The following is a 20,370-nucleotide window of genomic DNA, read 5'->3' as shown; positions in this document are numbered from 1 at the left end:
AATGAGATGCTATTTAGTCCAAGTTCATGCAAATGTATGCAGCTTAGAAATAGATCAAGCAAAAGCAGAGACTCCTGCAAAAAAGGTTTACTTGATTCTTTAAATCATTTCACTTTTGAGCTGTAATCCAGTGAAATGTGGCGAAACATTAGACTTTCAGTGTGTGTGTATACTTCACGCATATAGCTTTCTTCTACAGGAAAAAAAAGTGTCTCTGAGGCCCCATTCACACCTAAAAAACAAAACACAAATGCAAGCGTTTTGCGCTTTTGTGCGCTGTGTTTCCCCCTCCCGGCACTTCACTGCGTGCTGCGTTTTTGTAAAAAGCGCTTTTCTAAGCGCTTTTTCAGAGCGGTTTTTTAATTCACTCCCTGATGCAAGTCAGGAAGTGAACTCTTTGACCTGGAAAAGAATAAATACAATGTATTTATTCTTTAAAACCTGAACGCAATCGCTGCACAAAGTGATTTTGTGAGCCTTTTGCGTTTTTTCCTATACCTTCCATTATAGCAAAAAACGCCTCAAAAATGGTACAGGCACCGCTTTGCTGAGCAGATCGGAAATGAACTGCTCAGCTGTGAGCTCTCTTATAGGGAATCATTGCACAAGCGTTTTGTGGGCGATTTTAAAAATCACCTGCGCTTGAAAAAAGGCGGAAAACGACCTTTAGTGTGAACGGGCCGTTACACTGTTAACAGCGCAACCATCTTAACCCTCTAGGTTATCTTTATTGTTGAATGACCACTTTTTGTTGCCTCATGCTATTGCCCCCTTCCCCTTTCTTTTCCCACTCTAGTTCTAGTTATTATTGATTTTTTGCTGCTGTACACCATGGCGCTGTACAAACATGGGATACATAATAATACAGACAATGGTATACACCAATATATAAAATACAGAATGGATACAAAATGGATACTAAATACAGAATTGGTAATTACAGTGACCAAAGTAACATGATAGTTTTCAGATGCCAACCCAACCTCAATCTGCACATGACCTTCTTTTGCCCTTACCTCCTCACATTCACGTATACAAGATTTCACACGTGCTTCACTTCTCCTCTTGAATGCCCTTCCACAGCACATCCGTCACTCTCCAACCTTTGAAATCATTAAACGCTTCCTCAAAGCTCACTGTTTCTGACAAGCATACCCTCTACCTTAGGCTATTCCCCCTTTGATCTAAAGTTACACTCACTCTTCTAGATATCCTAAAAACACTATGCCTCTAAGTATGTTTATTGTATGCTACCCCACCTCTTGTTTCTTCCCTAACCCTTTAGATTGTAAGCTTGCAAGGGCAGGGCTCTCTCACCATTTTGTGTCTTGCAACTTGCTATGCATCTTATTCATCCCTTTTCTTTATTATCTTACTGTCCTCAGCTAAAGCCATTGCATTATTTTCGTTATTTCAGAGATTCTTCAGATTTCAAACAGACATGCAACATCCTGCGGACACTGGGCCTGCAGCCCACACTGGGGGACTGTCAAGCTGTGCGCATGGCCTGTGAAAGTGTGTCCACACGAGCAGCCTTCATGTGTGGTGCTGGCCTGGCTGCTATTCTCCACCGTATGCACAAAAACCGAGGGGAGGATATCCTGAGGATCACTGTTGGGGTGGATGGATCTGTTTACAAACTGCATCCTAGGTGAGCTTCCTTATAAGGCATTATATTAGCAAAGGAAGGTTGAGTACTGTATGCCATCCTCTATATTCCTACTAACAGTAATTTCTTGAAGGCCCCTTAGGCCCGGTTCACACTTGCGGTGGCCCTCCGGAATCGCCGTGCCGGAGCCGCACCGCCTGCAGAACGGACGGAACGGACGCACGGCATAGCAATTAAAGCCTATGCGTCCGTTCACATGGGTCCGTTCTGCAGAACCGGAGCCGGACCGGATCCGGGCCGGATCCGGACTCCGGCCTCCGTTCCAACATGCGCTATTTTTACATCCGGCCCCTCCGGCAGCCGTATCCGGGGCGGAGCCGGACTGCACCATCCGGCCAATACAAACAAATGGGAACCGGAGGCCGCACAACACACTGGCTGAGAAATCCGGATGTTCTACCCCACTTCCTATGCGGATTTTTGCGGCGATATTGGCTGGGGACACATGGGCAAGCATTTTGGAGTGGAGCAGCACGAGCTGGAGGTGTTGGCAGGATGTTGGCAGCATGTCGGAGGTGGAGGTGAGTGCTAAACAGCAGAGGGCCTGATTCCACAGGTCCCCCTTCTGCTGACCTCCCAGACCCCAACATTTTTTTTTTTTTTTTTACGTTACTTTGCCAAACGGATCCGGATCGCATCCTGATTACCACCTGATGCAACCTGACCGGATCCGGATCGGATCCGGATCAGAACCGTACGGTTCCGATCCGGATCCGGTCCGGATCCGGTCAGGTCATCCGGTCCGTTTGGCAAACAACCGCTAATGTGAACCGGGCCTAGAGACACTGAAGCGAGAATAATTCTCACTTCAGAGCTCATAGTTAGCAGGGGCTAAACGGGGGTCCCTTCACCCCCAACCCCCCCCCCCCCCAAAATCAACGACCAAATTGGTCGTAGATTTTGCTGCTCCTAGAGGCAGGGCTAACGGCTGCAGCCCTGCCTCTCAGTGCGTCTATCAGCGGTGCATTGCCGCCTCTCCCCCGCCCCTCTCAGTGAAGGAAGACTGAGAGGGGCGGGGGAGAGGCGGAGATACGCGCTGACAGACGCGCGTGGGGCAGGGCTGCGGCGGTTAGCCCTGCCTTAATCAGGAAGAGGTCCCCGGCTGCACGGAGGGGATTTCGGGGGGTAAGGGACCCAAGTTTAGCCGTGGGATAGCCCCTGCTAACTATGAGCTCTGAAGCGAGATTTATTCTTGCTTCAGAGTCTCTTTAACCACTTCAGCCCTCAGTCTTTTTCACTTTATGCATCCGAGCAATGTTCACCTCCCATTCATTAGCCTATAACTTTAGCACTACTTATCACAATGAACTGATCTACATCTTGTTTTTTCCGCCACCAATTAGGCTTTCTTTGGGTGGTACATTTTGCTAAGAGCCACCTTACTGTTAATGCATTTTAACAGTAAGAATAAGAAAAAAAAACGTTTTAAAATAATACATGCCTCCATAATTAAAACCCACGTATTGTATTTGCCCATTTGTCCTGGTTATTACACTGTTTAGATTATGTCCCTATCACAATGTATGGCGACAATATTTTATTTGGAAATAAAAGTGCATTTTTTCTATTTTGCATCCATCACTATTTACAAGCTTATAATAAAAAAAATAAAAATAAAAAAAAAGAGAGAAATATTTCATCTTTAGATAGATATGTAAAAAGTTTAGACCCTTAGGTAAATATTTATGTGTTTTTTTTTATTATTGTAATGTTTTTTTTATCATTATCAAACATTTTATTTGGGTATTTTTGGGAGGGTGGGATGTAAATAGTAATTTTTTTTATGTAAATATATGTTTATTTTATTTTATTTTTTATGTAGATGTAGATTGACTTTTTGGCCACAAGATGGCAACCTTAGCTTTGTTTACATGACGTCACTATAAGCGTAACATGTACGCACATGGCCTCCTGGACGTAGCTACTACGTCCAGGAGGTGAAAGTGGTTAAAGAAGAACTGTAACCAAGGATTGAACTTCATTCCAATCAGTAGCTGATACCCCCTTTCCCATATGAAATGTTCACCTTTTCTCAAACAGATCATCATGGGTCTGCATGGATGATATTGTGGTGAAACCCCTCCCACAGTGTGATGTCAGGACCTAGGTCCTGTCTTCTTCCTGTCTGTGAGCATTGTTGCATGTTGGGAAATAATGGCTGTTTCCATCTGCCAAGCAACCAGTATATCCCTCTGTGCATATGTACTGTATATCTATAAACAAACAACCTTTTTAGCCTATTGCATTGTTAGGGGGTGTGGTTATAAATGACAGGTGGTGCTGTTTAGTTGTTTTTTTTCTTGTGCTCCAGGAGTAAAGATAATTATGAGCAGGATCAAACAATATGAACAAATTACATGGCGAATATCAATCATATCTTGATCTCTCTTCAATTTTTTTACTTCTCACTTTGCAATGTATTTAATTATTTTTAACCCTTTTCACTAAAGATCTTCTTTAACCAGCCTGGCGGTATGGACGAGCTCAGCTCGTCCATTACCGCCGGAGGCTGCCGCTCAGGCCCTGCTGAGCCGATTTTAATCAAATAAAAAGGGGCACACGCAGCCGGCACTTTGCCAGCCGCGTGCGCTACCTAATCGCCGCCGCAGCACGGCGATCCGCCGCGTGCAGCGGCGAAAAAGGGTCCCCCCAGCCGCCCGAGCCCAGCGCAGCCGGACCAAACAGTTCCGGCCAGCGCTAAGGGCTGGATCGGAGGCGGCTGACGTCAGGACCATGGCGACGAGGAAAGCATAACAAGAAGGGCCGCTCATTGCGGCCTTTCTTGTTACTTCTGATCGCCGGAGGCGATCAGAAGTACGCATTAGGAGCGCCCTCTATTAGGCTTTCATACAGCCAACTTTCAGTTGGCTGCATGCAATAGTTTTTTTTTTATTAAAAAAAAAAACGTCCAGTCGCCAGCCTGGCGATCTTAATAGAACGCCCAGCTGGGTAAACACTGCTGAATCTGTTGCTGTGTGATTATTCTTCAATTGCACTGCAACAGTGCTGAAAGGTCACATTGCACCTTCATGGGGGTGCAGTCATACAGTGCGGCATACAGTACTATTCAAGTATGCCTCACAAGTAAACACACACGTCATACTGTATGCATGCAATGCATTACTGCGTAGGTACCCGCGGCAAGCCAATCAATTTGTTAACCCCATAGGACTATCATTTTTTTCTGCACCGTAATGCAACGATTTTCTGTGACGTAGCCCAACGTAACAGCTGGAGTGTGAAAGGACCCAAAAGATTTAGCTTATGGAAGTATAACTTTCCTTTGTCAGACCCCGTTCTGCAAAAATTGCAACATACCAGTAACAGCGCTGTGCAAATATTTTTGGCAATTTAATTTTATTAAACACTCCAATATTCAGCTTGCAATACATTTCCAAAACAGACAGTAGGCCCAAGTTGCATTACTTTTTTAGTCTGGGATCTGTACTCTGTATTACATTTTTTTTAGTACAGACAGCACATTCCTCTTCCTGCACAAAGCAAGAACAGTGAGTAGAGAGCAGGGACGGTTCTCTCATGAAGCAAGATGAAAAACTTCCATCAGGAGCTGAGATTACAGGTGCAGCATTTTTGTACACGCGTTTATACTAACAGCATGCAGTCAGAGTAGGAGGAGCGAGAGGAGAGCGAGGTGAAGAGGTCATTATTAGGGAAAATCAGCTTGTTGTGCTGTGTGAGGAGTCTCACAGTGTGTGAGGAGGCAGGAGAGCAGCAGTTTCATTTGACTTGCACAGCAGAAGGGAGGAGGTGGCACTGCTGTCCTGACTGAGGAGGAATGGAGGACTGCCGACTGGCTGAGGGTGACCAGTTTGTTTGTTGACTCTTAGCCAGCCAGCCAGCCAGCCTGCCAGCCAGCCAGTGTGTTATTGTGTTGAGCTGCAGCATGTCATGCCTCAAGTTGTTGCATATGCTCTCTTGCTGACTGAGGCAGAATAAATTGTCAGGTGCTGTGCGATCATTCCAAATCGGGAACTGGGAGTGGGGACTGGGCGAATCCTCACAAGTTTGCCTCAGGCAGAAAAAAGTATAAAACCGGCCCTGGTAGAGAGCTCCTGTGCTCCCAGTTCTTGAGAAGCTCTGTTGTAATCAGTGCAAAGTGACAGAGCATTTGAATTCAAATAAATAAAGTATAAGGCAATTTAAAATAATGGGGTTTGATTCAGCAAACTTCTTTCAGGAGTGATCAGACAAGTGCCACCACTAGGGCTCTCCTGGGAGTTTCAAAGTTAAAATCAACAAAATAAACAGGAAGTTGTAATATCTTATTATTTGTATTGTGCTAAAAGTCTTTGGGGTCCTTTTCTGGAAGCCACGTCTTCATCAGTAGTCTTGATTGTGGTGTGGCATATTCTGCTCGTGTTGATTGCAATTTGACTGCTATCCTGTTGATAGCTGTCTTGCTACATCTCTGCATCTCTTCAGGAATGCAAATTACAGTTTTGCTACAGTGCTCCCGGGAGCTGAAAATGCCATTGGGATGGTCCAACGACTATCAGCCCAAGCAGAGGGGAATCCTTACGTGCATCAGAAGGATAATTCATTGCTCCCCCACAGCTGGCTATAAAGCCTCCCATAAGCCATAGGTAAGAGTGTCAGATGCTGACTGTCATGTCATGTCATGACTCTCATGTTACAAAGCCATGTGACTTTGAGTCAAGCCAAGTCTAACTAGTAATTTTATGGGTGAAACCCTAACTATGCAATAATGTCTGATTATTGGGCTCAGGGACAGACCGTAGGGTGCTTGGGAGATGGGGGTAGGTGGGTTGGGTATGAGTTCTGTTTGTATGTGTTTCTATGCTAAATGTTATTTGTCAAAAAAAAAAAATAGAGCCACAGATATTGCATTCAAATGTTTCACATACATAAAGGCAGCTTTTCTAAATAGGATAACATTACTCTTTTAGGCTGCCTTACCCTCAAGCAGAAATGCCTCTTTTTGGTGCAATAAAGTCTATCTTATCAGACACATAATAAACCCGTATTGACAGGTCCATGCAGGTAATGTCATTTTATTTTCTGTCTTCCAGCTTCAAAGATAAATTTCATGCTACAGTTCACAAATTGGTCCCCGACTGTGACATCACCTTCATCCAATCAGAGGAAGGCAGCGGGCGAGGAGCTGCTCTTATATCGGCTGTGGCATACAAGATGGCCTGTCTTATTGGTCATTAGCTTTGCAGTATTTTATCCCATCCCCCGGGAGGCCTTACTCATGCCTCCTCTCAACATTGACCAAGACTCTGCAAGGCTGTTTATCATCAGACCAAATCATCTTCAGAACTTCAAACCCATCATAGAACTATAGAAGAAAGGCTATTCAATTAATCCTGCAGAGCATCTCCTCTCAGGGCAGAGCATTGCTACCCAGCTTCAGTATTCAGCCAATGTATGTGAAAAATATATAATGTATTCAACCTGTACAGAACGATAAGGCATTTTTCATATACCACCAGCTATGACCACCTGCCCTTATTAAATCGATAAATCTTTCAACAAATTCTCACAAGTCCACTGATTTTTAAAAAGGACGCTTTGAAAAATATCCATCAAAGATGGGTGTTTATGGGAAAGAAATGGAATACCCTTGATTTATTAAAATAATGAATATTGTATAGTGTAACATATTGAAGTAAGAATCTATATCCACCTTGTGAACAGTGTTATTGGCCCTTATTCAATGTGCTTTTTCTTTCTCCTAAATGTTCTCCTTGGTGATATTTTCACATAATATCAATAAAATGCCTTTTAAGCCACCGGCAAGCCGGAAAATACTCAGAATAATTTTGACAGTACTTTTTTCACCTGTGTTTTGGCACTTTTTCAATTATGAGTTTTCTCCCAGGTGATATTTTTAAACTTGTTAATAAAATGCATTTTAAGCCACCAGAAAGCAAGAAAATATTCAAAATCATTTTGATAGTAACTTTTATTTTACTATTCTGTACTTTTTAAGTTGATAAGTGCTAAAAAAAAAAAAAAGTTATTTTAAATAGAAAATGAAAAAGTTATCCTAGCAGAAAAAGTTAATTGCATATGGGCCTCAGAGTGAAAAAGTTATTGAGATAAAAAATATATTCTAGGAGAAAATTCAGCCATAGGCCCATATGCAATTTATTATTTCTCTTGAGTTGTCTCCTAGGAGATCATTTTTCAAGTTCATTTGAAAATTTCATTTCAGCACTTTGCAATTTAAAAAAGTTCCAAAAAAGTAGGAGACGTACTCTCTCTTGCTGTTGCTTTAAAAGACATGGCCCCATATGCAATTCACTTTTTCACCTGAGTTTTCTCCCAGGTAATATTTTCACAACTTGTAAATAAAACACCTTTAAAACCACCAGCAAACAAACAAATACTCAAAATAATTTTGACAGTACTTTTTCACCTACTTTTTGGTACTTTTTCCTTTGCAGAGTGCTAAAAAGTTATTTTAAATCGAAGATGAAAAATTATCTCTTAGGAGAAAACTCAGGAGAAAAAGTTAATTGCATATGGCCCATGGCCCCATACGCAATTCACTTTTTGTCCTTAGTTTTCCCCAGGTGATAATTGTTCATTGGACACCTGTGTCTGTATGCGCTACGAAAAGCATCTGGCTAGTGGAAACGGGCCCTTATTGCCAGATACTGGGTTTTTCTAGGAGGGATATAATCAAATAAACTTTTTGTAATTGGATTTCTAAAATCACAGTGCAAGGAATAGTGGTTTCAGTATTGATCTGTATGGTGTAGAGGTGTCCAGATGTCTGTGGGTATTCATCCAACTCTCACATCCAAGTTCATGTTTGTAACGAAAAGTTTGTCTAGTAGCAACTATATGGGAACAGCGAACTGTGGACTACATAAAGACTGATATAGATGCAGTGCAAAGTCACAGGCTGTCAAGCAACAGAGTATAAAACCGTGCTAAAATTCCTCACTTAAGTATGTTCAATACAAGCTGTATAGTTTGGTGGGGCGCCACAGTATACAAAACTTCCTCAGGTCACAAGTCAATATATTCCACGGTACTAGCGCTGAATGTCCCATAACTGCAACCATCCTCAGATGCTTGGGTCTTCAGACATGTATACACCTTTAAATAGAAATCATAACAAGAGACATATCATAGTGCAGAATGCTTAAATTCTGCTTATTCACCTATGTGCTTCCACAGCCGCACATAAAAGACCACACAGGTAGTGCAAGCATTCACTTCCACCAGGGGTAGGGGTCACACCCCCCCTTTCATTCCCCGCTCACCAGATAGTTTCTTTTCTGTTCATATATCTCTCAACGTTGTTGCCTCCATGTATTTTTATACCTCATAAAACAGAAGGGCTAATCATGTGTAAAATCGTTTAATAAAAGCTTCTCGCTTAAAAATGTATGTGCGTACATTAAATATCTCTTGATAAAAAGCCCATCACATAGTCACCATTGCCTCCAGAAAGTTCCGGTCTAGGCTGCGTGTGATCTCCTTCCTCCCTCAGCACGTCTCTCTAGGCTCCGCCCTACCGGTTTCGTCATCAACGATGACTCATCAGGGGCCCCTGATGAGTCATCGTTGATGACGATGACTCATCCATCCTACTCATTTTTTTAGAACCTCCCAGTTTTATTTTCTGTTTTAAAAAGCTAAAAAAGTAGGTTTAATGCTTTTGTCTCATATGATGATGATTCAGCTTTTCCCATAATCTCGCAGTTAGCAATCATGTGACCCCCAACTAGACAAATTCGGCAATCGTGAGGCCCCTATCAAGACAAATTCAGTAATCATGAGGCCCCCCAAGAAGACAAATTCAGCAATCATGAGGCCATCAACATGACAAATTCAGTAATCATGAGGCCACCAACAAATCATGAGGTCCCCAACCAGACAAATTCAGCAATCATGAGGCCCCCAACAAGACAAATTCAGCAGTCATGAGGCACATAAATAGACAGCATTTCACATAAATAGGCAGAATGCCCACTTAATATGGTAGACACATCTCACTTGGCTTCTGAATTCTCCTCTACTGGCTGCTGTGCCTGGCTGGCATTACTGTTTTTGGCTGGATTGGGGATGATGTGTGGGCTGAAAGGCCTGGCAGTGATGCTGTCGCCTGGCTGGCGGTGATGCTGTGGCCGAGGACAGGTAGTGAGTGACAGGGACCCCCAGGTTAGGTAGTGAGTGACAGGGACCCCCCAGATTAGGTAGTGAGTGACAGGGACCCCCAGGTTAGGTAGTGAGTGACAGGGACCCCCAGGTTAGGTAGTGAGTGACAGGGACCCCCAGGTTAGGTAGTGAGTGACAGGGACACCCAGGTTAGGTAGTGAGTGACAGGGACCCCCAGGTTAGGTAGTGAGTGACGGGGACCCCCCAGGTTAGGTAGTGAGTGACAGGGACCCCCAGGTTAGGTAGTGAGTGACAGGGACCCCCAGGTTAGGTAGTGAGTGACAGGCGCCCCCTAGGTTAGGTAGTGAGTGACAGGGACCTCCCAGGTTAGGTAGTGAGTGACAGGCACCCCCCAGGTTAGGTAGTGAGTGACAGGGACACCCCAGGTTAGGTAGTGAGTGACAGGGACCCCCAGGTTAGGCAGTGAGTGACAGGCCGCGCCCCCCATGTTAGGTAGTGAGTGACAGGGACCCCCCAGGTTAGGTAGTGAGTGACAGGGACCCCCCGGTTAGGTAGTGAGTGACAGGCGGCGCCCCCTAGGTTAGGTAGTGACAGGTACTCACCTCCCAGCAGCAATGTCAGACCTCAGTATCAGCCGGTGACCTGACCAGTTAGAGCGGGTGCACCACGCTCTATATGCGGAAGTGATGTCACTTCCGCATATCAGTGCGGTGTGCTAGGTCCTAGCGTCCGCACTAGTGGTCGCCGGCTAATCGAGGTCTGACGGCAGCGGCGGCCAGCGGGGAGGGGCAGCGGCGGCGAGCGGGCACCCCTGCAAATAGATTGGGGGCACCCGCTGAGATGTTGGGGGCACAGGCCCCCCTAAAATAGGGCTAGCGACGCCGCTGATGGAATTTAGACTTTTTCCTTCTAGGAGGTCGGTCATTGTGAGTCTCCAGCACATCCTGTATTGAGCTTTCCTGCAGAATTTTTCATATGTCAAGTAATAAATGCATTTTTCATATGTCAAGTAATAAATGCATTATTTAATGTTTTTGCCTAGCCCCCTCTGTGTCTCCCTCTACTCCTATGCCTTCAACCAGCCCCTCAAAGAATGTTCTTTGCAAGCAGCCATGAAAAAAATATGTCCATAATAGGCATTATTTTGTATTTTCTCTTCATCCATCAATCCTCTGTTTTTCTCTACCATCTTCAGCACAGCATCATTGGACCTATCAAGTCTTTTCTCTCCTTTTCACCTCACCTAAGTGATATTTTCACACTTTGTCAATAAAATGCCTTTTAAAGCGAAACTGAAGAATGTATTAAAAGCAAGTGTTCCACTTACCTTGGGCTTCTGCCAGCCCCGTGCAGCCTTCCTGTCCCGCGCCTGTCTGCCACGTTTCTCCATTCTCCCGCCACCAGCTAGTTTCATTACCGTCAACTTGTAAGTCAATGGCAACTGCGCCTGTGTCCCCCGAGCCACACGTAGCTTTTTCCGCGTTCCAGCCCGCAATAGCGTCCTGCGCTAATAATTGGTGGTCCTTATTAATCTATTGGTCGAGGAGTTTTAGAACTTCTTTTTATTATGATAAATTATTGAACTTGGATATAGAGATTGCATTTTGCACCTCTTAACAGAATTGCTGTATCGATCCCTCTGAATAGTCTTGAGTTGGAATACATACAGTACTTAACCACCCTGGCGTTCTGATTAAATCGCCAGGGTGGCTGCGGGAGGGTTTTTTTTAAATAAAAAAAAAACTATTTCATGCAGCCAACTGAAAGTTGGCTGCATGAAAGCCCACTAGAGGGCGCTCCGGAGGCGATCTTCCGATCGCCTCCGGCGCCCAGAATAAACAAGGAAGGCCGCAATGAGCGGCCTTCCTTGTTTTGCTTATATCGTCGCCATAGCGACGAGCGGAGTGACGTCATCGACGTCAGCCGACGTCCTGACGTCAGCCGCCTCCGATCCAGCCCTTAGCGCTGGCCGGAACTTTTTGTTCCGGCTGCGCAGGGCTCAGGCGGCTAGGGGGGCCCTCTTTCGCCGCTGCTTGCGGCGAATCGCCGCAGAGCGGCGGCGATCAGGCAGCACACGCGGCTGGCAAAGTGCCGGCTGCGTGTGCTGCTTTTTATTTCATTAAAATCGGCCCAGCAGGGCCTGAGCGGCAGCCGCTGGCGGTGTTGGACGAGCTGAGCTCGTCCAGACCGCTCAGCTGGTTAAATGATTCATTAGTTCAGCTGCCATTTTAACTACTGTTGTTCTGTCATATACTGGCCAATAACCCTGACATGAATTTGTTGATGTTATTGCTCAGAACAATACCCATGCCTCTGCAATGCCGATCACACCCTGGGAAGCTTATTGTATATTCTCTGTTATCTCTGTCTGTCCATGTAACCTTACTAATAGCTGCAGTGCCTGTGTTTCCTGAAATAGCTCACCCATCTTTCCAGCTTCAGAAAGAGTTCATGTATTCCATAGGAGGGTTCTCAATGGCTGGTTCCTAGTTTTCAGACAGGGCGCCTTATCACTCATTATCCTCTTCACATTCCATAGAAGCTGTTTTAATCTTAGTAATGTTATTTTCTTCCTGTTCCCAGAGGTATTTAGTAGTGGCTAATTCTGACCCCGTGGATTTCACAGTTAAAGTAAATGTGTGAGGTAAGGTAACCTGAAAAAAAGGTTCGATATTTATTTACGGGAACTGAAGGCTCTGGATCTCATAGAGCCTTTCCTGGTCCTCTCTCTGTGCGCTAAGTCCACTGCTGTCCCCCAGTGTAAGTCCGTGCCTTGAGAATCCTCGGAAGGCTTCTCATGTCTCTGACTGCTTCCAAATATGGGTGGCTATGTACTGCGCAGGTGCGAGTGCACAGGGACACATCTTTTTTATTACTGCACTTCTTCTTATACTGATCCCAAATTTAGCCCTTCTTTCTACAGAGGAGCCAGGGAGGTAGTTCACCCATCTAAGGCCTGGTTCATGTCTGCATTTTTTTCCGGAGCCGGCCGTACGGATCCGGCCATCTGGATCCTGCAAAACGGTCAGTTTTTACAGCTAGTGTGCTATAAAACGTCCGTTTTCCATAGGTTCCTATTGTGCTGCAAAACTTTCCGTTTCCGCTCCGCTGAGCGAAACAGTCCGGAAAATTGGGTCCTTCTACATTTTTTTTTTCAGCGGGACGGACCACGTAATCATACGGCTGGTTCCGTTAGCAAACGCTAATGTGAACCGGGCCTAACTGAGGCCAGTCTCACCAGAGGCACAATGCCAGGGAACCTCTGCAATATCCCCAAGGAACTCCGTGGTTCCAGGGATCCCTGGTTGAGAAAGCCTGCTCTATGGGATCCGGAGCCTCCCTCTCCAAAGACAAATATCTGACTAGGTTCACAGTAGGACATTACAACGCAACAAAACAATTTGTAACGCAGTATAACGCCGTGTTACCGTTGCACAGCAGTAGGTACAGTAAAGCATACAGTCAATGAAAGGTATTCTTTCCTGTACCTGGTAACATGTGTGTTTAGAGGTGACGCACTACAGCAGTGCGTTACCATAATGCTACACGTTACAATGAAACTCTAACGTCATTGGTGTAACATTAAACAAGACATTCAATTCATAAGTGTATGACTGTGTAAATATGTTTTATCTCAAGATTATTATTTTGTTTAACTGTATCCATTAAAGTACACATTTCATTTCCCAACATGTGGTAAAGTACGGTAAGCACAAAGAAATAATATCACAGATTGTTTGCTTGCATATTTCTAAATATTTTTTCCTGAGGGCAAGACGGAAAGATCTCCCTCCTGAACTTTTAATTACAACCATATCCTTCATGTTTATTTGGGTGATAGTTTGTCTATTTAGGTGATCACCCAATATCTACCCAAAAGAGACCCGGGTCCCAAATTCAGTTACAATAAACACCAGAATTAAATGCTGGCAATTGTTTATGGAGATTTTCATAATTCAATTAACAAAATAGCAGGGCTGGATTTACCATAAGGCACTGTAGGCACGTGCCTACAAGCGACTGATGATGGAAAGGCGGCTCCCTCCCCTCCAGCAGTGCCTCCCTCCTATGTAGAGTCCTGATGAGAGTGTAAATGAGAGGTATCTCACCCCCCTTTCGGCATTCCACTGACAAGATCTCCCTTCAGTCAGGGGCACCTCTATTAACCTAATACTGAGGTTCTTCTGGTTACCTTACACTTGGGGGCACCTCTAGCTTATTAATACTGAGGTTCTTCTGGTTACCTAGTACTGAGGTTCTTCTAGATATTAATTTTGAGAGTACTTCTGGCTAACTAATACTAAGGTGCACCTGTAGCTACCTATGACGGGTAAGGGACAAGAGACAGCTGGGCCAACCAGCAGACTTGCGGTGCAATTGTGGGGGAACTACATCAGGAAAAGAAGGATGTTACACAGGGACATGCTTCTACACCGTTTATCAGAAGGCGGCTATAACTGAGGAATAACACACACATTGGAGTGCAGCAAGATGAAAGCCATGTACAGATATTGGATTCTCATTACCTGTCACTATCATCAGTCCATCCTGCAATCTCTTCTAGCAATCTGCCAAGCCAGATCACTAACATTTGACCCAAATAATGGCTGCTATTGTCCAACAATTTTCTTGAATTTGCCACTTGTTCTCCTCCTCCCCTCTCCATAGAACAGGACTCAGTGTGGCCAAACAATATGTCTGTACAGTGATCGTTTCTTAAACGTTCTTATGTGAAATAGACTTTAATGATTGTTTCAGTTGACAGTTATTTAGTGCTTGTGAGTAATTTTTACTAAAAACCGTTGGAGGACTTTAACACACCTTATTCAATTCATTTTTTCTCCTAAATTTTCTCCTAGGAGTTTATTTTGTATTTTCTGTTTGAAATAACTTTTCAGCACTCTGCAACTGAAAAGGTACCAAAAGAGTAGGTGAAATTGTACTGTCACAATTATTCTGAGTATTTGCTTGTTTGCTGTTGGCTTAAGCCGGCCGTGAAGTTGGAAAAAAAAAAGTTTCAGTTACCTGGACCTTCTGCCAGCCCCCTTCAGCCTCCTGGTGCCCGCGACATTACCAAACGATCCTCTGTTCCCCCGCCGCGGCTCACTTTTGCTTCTGGTAGTCGCCGTCCACTGCCCCTGGGTGGCCCTGGCCGCGTGTGTCCTGTTTTGCACTCCTGTCGCTGGGAGCGTACTGCGCATGTGCAATATAGGTTTTCTCGTACTGCGCTTGTGCAGGACTCTCCTTGCCATGGGAGTGTGTATGAGGATACTCGTGGCCAGGGCCGTGCAGGAGGAGTGGATGTCGACTTTAAAGTCGGTGTGAACAAAAGGGAGCCGCGGCGGGGAACGGAGGATAGTTTGGAAACGGCGTGGGCACAGGACAGCTGCAGGGGGCTGGCAGAGTCCCCAGGTAATCTTCAGGTCCGCTTTAAGTTAAAAGGCATTTTATTGATGTGAAAATATCACCTAGGAGAAAATTTAGGAGACAAAAGTAAATTAGATTGGGCCCCATGTATGAAGAATGACAGTAAATCCAAATACAATTACTATATAAAGAATATGTATGGGTGTAAACTCTGTAAAAAATATATTTATGTGACTTCTTGTATTGTTCTGGCTTTATATAATTTCAGGTGCATAGATCATGTGTTCATTATATATCTTCTCATGTAAGTTGTGCTTTAACTGATTTTAAATTGTTGTTGGAGTGCTATATGCGATTGTTGGACTGTACATTGAAATTTGCATTATATTAAACTATGATGTCATACTCTTCCTGTGGCAGTAGAATGCTGCACTGGAATGATATTACTGAGTTGTATATCTTTAAAAAGTATTAAATCAACTTAGTTGTCCCCTTCTGTGTCATTAGTGATCTGTGTTTTACATGAACTGCAATATATTGTACATACAAATACTATAAGATGTCCAAGATGCATTAAATGAAAGCCCTATTGGTCCTCAAGGTGACATTTGAAATTTGCATGAGTAAAAAAGGCGTGGCTGACAGTGACAGCAGTGGAACAATGCGCAGCACTGTAATATGCACTGCCTGTCAGTTACCAACCAGCTATAACTACAGCCTGTTCTGTGGTCCAATGCACGTCAGCTGTTTTGCACCAATGTCTGTCCTAGAAGTCTAATAAAGCCTGGATTTTATTTTTCTTACGGTGGATGCAGACTCAATTTCCGTACATACTGTTATTAACCACAGCACAGCATAGAAAAAGTTTACTATGTAGAGTCCTCAAGTCCTCCTGTGCAGGGATGGACCTACCTACCTTGAAGCCACCTGCAGAGGCGTAGCTAGGGTTTTCAGCACCCGGGGACATAGACAGTTTTTGCGCCCCCACCAGACAAAATGGGTGTGGCCTCACATCAGAATGTAGTCATGGGTGGAGTCAAATGTACAAATGCTGTATATGTATGGCCACTTAGATAGCCAAATGAGCCCCTTCCCCCATTGAGATAGCCTGATGTTCTCCCCCTTAGATAGCCAGATATGCCCTCCTTTGCCCCTTTTAGATAGGCAGATGTGCCCCCCCCCCTTTAGATAGCCAGATGTTCCCCGCTTTTTCTGCTGCTGTTAATGCTTCTGCACTCCTCTGCAGAGGGAGGGAGAGAAGCAGGGGCACTTCAGGAAGCCGCCTCTCACGCTTGTGGGGGTGCAGCGACTGTACTGAGCGCCCTCACAGTGCTGCGCCCGGGGAGATATGTCCCCCCTTGACCACCCATAGCTACACCTCTGGCCTATCTAGTGATTCAGATGTCAAAATCCAGGGGACTGAATTCCGCCTGCCTTCCTGGCACACACACTACCCTCGTCATCCACGCATCCCCGTCCTCATTCGACCGGTGGCTCCTGCTGCCCTTCCGTGCCATTCTATGGTAAAACCCCATCACTGACTAAAAATCACCATGGCCAGTCAGAAGGGATGCTTTGGCATGCGGCCAATCAGGCAGGGGAGCTAGCACTAGACTGGTCAGTCACATCTGCCCACTGCACCTTTTGCCAACTGGTGCCGATGCTCTTGGGGGCAGGATCACGGCACCGTCAGTGAGCCAATCACTACACTCGATCAGTAGCAGTGAATCTTGATACGTTGAATTCTATTAGTAGTTATAAGAGATCGATTGTTCCCCAACTACTGATAGCTGCTAAAAGCTTGATTCCAGGCAGCTAAGTGGAGATGTCGGGATCTTCCTACCCTCAGAGATGGGATTGGTAAAGTTAATGTATTGAAGGATGTTGAAAATCAGATAGCTCTTCAGCAGGATAAATTGGGGGCCTTTAATGAGAAGTGGAAGAAATGGTTTGAGATTCAAGATTCAGTAGAATACAGAAGTATGATGGAGATGCAGAGGAGGAGTCACTTGATGAAGAAATTGTAAGATAGACTGTAATCTGCAGGGCAGGTAGTTCTTTTGTTCTTTTGTGGCTTTTTTCTTGGTCTAGTGAGGATCCTGATGTATAGATCAGGAGGGGTGGGATTGTTATTGGTTGGGTTATGTGTTTTGTTTTTTTTTGTGTGGTAAAATGTGGGAGAAAAGGGGGGGGGGGGAGAGGAATTTATTCTATGGTGGATACTGTAGATTCTTGATTTTATATGGAAGCAATCTCTTTTCTTCAATAAATTATATTAAAAAAGTAGCAGTGACATCTGCTAGGTCACTGCTACTGATCGAGTGCAGTGATTGGCCCAATGACCGTGTTACGTTCTAACCCGCCAGACCATTGGCACCAGTAAAAGGAGCAACATCCTCCAAAGTTTGCTTCAGGGAGCAGAAAGTCTAGAACCGGCCCTGCACCTGTGTCATATTCTGGTGTTTTTAATGTACAGTGCCATGTAATCTGTTAGCACTTTACAAATAAGGGCCAGTAATAAGAATAGATAAATGCAAAAAGAGCAGTCCTCAAAAGAGGATCCAAGTTGAAAGATTGATGTGGGAGCACATCACTCCTCCTAATTATCAACTTACAAGGGCCTTAAAAAGCTTACACACAAGGTTTAAACAAACAAAGAAAAATAACTTGAACAAAGGCCTCCTAGGATCCAAAAATACAAAATACCTTTATTGTGGACCAAATTCACAGCAATCGACATACAGTTAAAATAAATTAAAAACCTGAGAATCTCCGGAGTCCCTCATCCACCCCTCACACATTCCACCATGCACACCAGCCACGCTCAAACCATGAGAGTAAGTGCTGCATCAGATAGTAGCTACTAAATGAATCATTAAACATTTGCATCAATTGCACTGTCCCTTTAAAGAGACACTGAAGCAAAAAAAAAATGATATTATGATTTGTATGTGTAGCACAGCTAAGAAATAGAACATTAAGATCAGATACATCAGTGTAATTGTTTCCAGTACAGGAAGAGTTGAGAAACTCCAGTTGTTATCTCTATGCAAACAAGCCATTAAGCTCTCCGACTAAGTTAGTCGTGGAGAGGGCTGTTATCTGACTTTTATTATCTCAACTGTTCCTGGACTATTTACTTTTTCTCTGCTAGAGGAGACGTCATTACTTCACAGACTGCTCTGAAAGAATCATTTTGAATGCTGAGTGTTGTGTAATCTGCACATATTAGAGAATGATGCAATGTTAGAAAAAACACTATATACCTGAAAATAAAAGTATGCGAATATTTTCTTTGCTGCTAATCTTCTAGTAATTATTCATAGTACACAACCAATTCATTATATCATATATTTTTTTTCGCTTCAGTGTCTCTTTAAGGCAAAGAAACAAAATTGCTCAGATGATAGCTTCTCTTCCAATATGGGGGGGGGGGGGGGGGGGAGCGTGGCTGGTGTGCATGGTGGAATGTGTGAGGGGTGGATGAAGGACTCTGGAGATTCTCAGGTTTTTAATGTATTTTAATGCAATCCAAGGAGAGTGAAAGGTGTGTGCTTCTGACCAGTTTCACCTGACTTATATACTCGCCGCCTCAAGTCTAATGACTCATTCAAATTTAAACGGACTCTCGTCTAATTAAAATGGCAAAGCGTTGCAAGCTGCAATCGCCTACCAGATTGTGCAGGATCTAAGGCTACCTTCCTGACATTCCTGCAGGAGCTGGCCCACGCAAAATCTTGCATCTCAACAGGGGCACAGCGTGTAGGCCTCCTTGTACCCCCAGGAAATGAAGGGCAGTGCAAGCACCCCCACAAAGAAACCACCGCCCGGGAGCGCCGCAACTGCCCCCCAAAAAGGGGGGGGGGAGCGAGAACACATGATTGGTGTACTTTTAATGTATTTTAACTGTGTGTCGATTGCTGTGAATTTGGTCCACAATAAAGGTATTTTGTATTTTTGGATCCTAGGAGGCCTTTGTTCAAGCGATTTTTCTTTGTTTGTTTCAAGTGAATGGGAACCGCATTTAAAAAAAAATGAAGCAAATACTTACCTAAGGAGAGGGAAGGATCTGGTACGTATAGAGCCTTCCGTCTTCTCTCTTGGTGCTCTCTATCCTGTGCTGGCTCCCCCCATTTCAATCCCCAACCGAAAGGGTATTTGGAAGTCTTCGGGAGCCGTGTCTCCCGAAGACGTGCGGCTCCATACTGCACAGGTGTGAGCGTGCAAGAGAGCGTGCTTGCGCAGGTGCAGTACAGGGCCGCCCTTCTTCAGGAGCACTCGGGCTCCCTGAAGACTTCTGAAGCCTCCTTCGGCCGGGTAAAGCAGTGTTTGACTAAATTAGTCAAATACTGCTACTGGGCGAGCCAGCACTGGAACGAGGGGACCAGGAGAGGAGCGGGAAGGCTCTATAGGACCCAGAGCCTTCCCTCTCCTTGGGTAAGTATCTGTCTCATTTTTTTAAATGCGGTTCCCATACACTTTAAACAGTAATAAGAATAGAGCAGCAAATGCCAAATCTAAGTGAAGGCTGCACAGTTTCACCGACACAGATGTGAAGATGTATTCTGTTCAGCCATGGAGAATTCTGAGCTTTCTGCAGTTGTAAATATGTCACCATGGTCTAGACAGACAGTCTGTCAACACGATCAAAGCCAGCATTCACTCTGTGATACGCAAGACTCCTTGATGTTTGTAACATGATGTGGTGTTGGGTGGAAATGTAACACTGAACTGGGTATGAAATATGAATATAACTTAGGGGGAGCCTACAACATAACTAATGTACAATACTAGCCTCACATCATTTTATCATACAAATATTCTGGGGATTTCCACGCTCGCCACAAATGTGAAGCCGCAAACATTTACTGGACTTTTTTTTTTTTGAGGCAATGATACACCTAACAGACCAAATTATTATTATTATTATTTAGTATTTATATAGTGCCGACATATTACGCAGCGCTGTACAGTGTATATATATATATATATCTTGTCACTAACTGTCCCTCAAAGGAGCTCACAATCTAATCCCTACCATTGCCATATGTCTATATTATGTAGTGTAAGTACTGTAGTCTAGGGCCAATTTTTTTTTTTTTTTTTTTTTTTTTTTAGGGGGAGCCAATTAACTTATCCGTATGTTTTTGGAATGTGGGAGGAAACCGGAGTGCCCGGAGGAAACCCACGCAGACACGGAGAGAACATACAAA

General features: G+C 44.3%; 1 protein-coding gene across 3 annotated transcripts in view; it reads left to right on the top strand.

Moving 5' to 3' along the window:
* The window catches only part of GCK (glucokinase), a 46,037-nt gene extending 38,563 nt beyond the window's left edge, over positions 1–7,474 (top strand). For all 3 annotated transcript variants that reach the window (XM_068274761.1, XM_068274760.1, XM_068274762.1), the window contains 2 exons: positions 1,418–1,651; positions 6,721–7,474. In XM_068274761.1, the coding sequence (XP_068130862.1) occupies positions 1,418–1,651; positions 6,721–6,865 (379 nt within the window). In that variant the 3' untranslated portion in view covers positions 6,866–7,474. The remainder of the gene's footprint in view (positions 1–1,417; positions 1,652–6,720) is intronic.
* Positions 7,475–20,370: the final 12,896 nt, after the last annotated feature.

This window comes from Hyperolius riggenbachi, chromosome 3, assembly GCF_040937935.1.
Source record: "Hyperolius riggenbachi isolate aHypRig1 chromosome 3, aHypRig1.pri, whole genome shotgun sequence".
In the NCBI taxonomy this organism is placed as follows: domain Eukaryota; kingdom Metazoa; phylum Chordata; class Amphibia; order Anura; family Hyperoliidae; genus Hyperolius; species Hyperolius riggenbachi.
The sequence above is the reverse complement of the archived record's forward strand: the minus strand, read 5'-3'. Positions and strand labels throughout refer to the sequence as shown.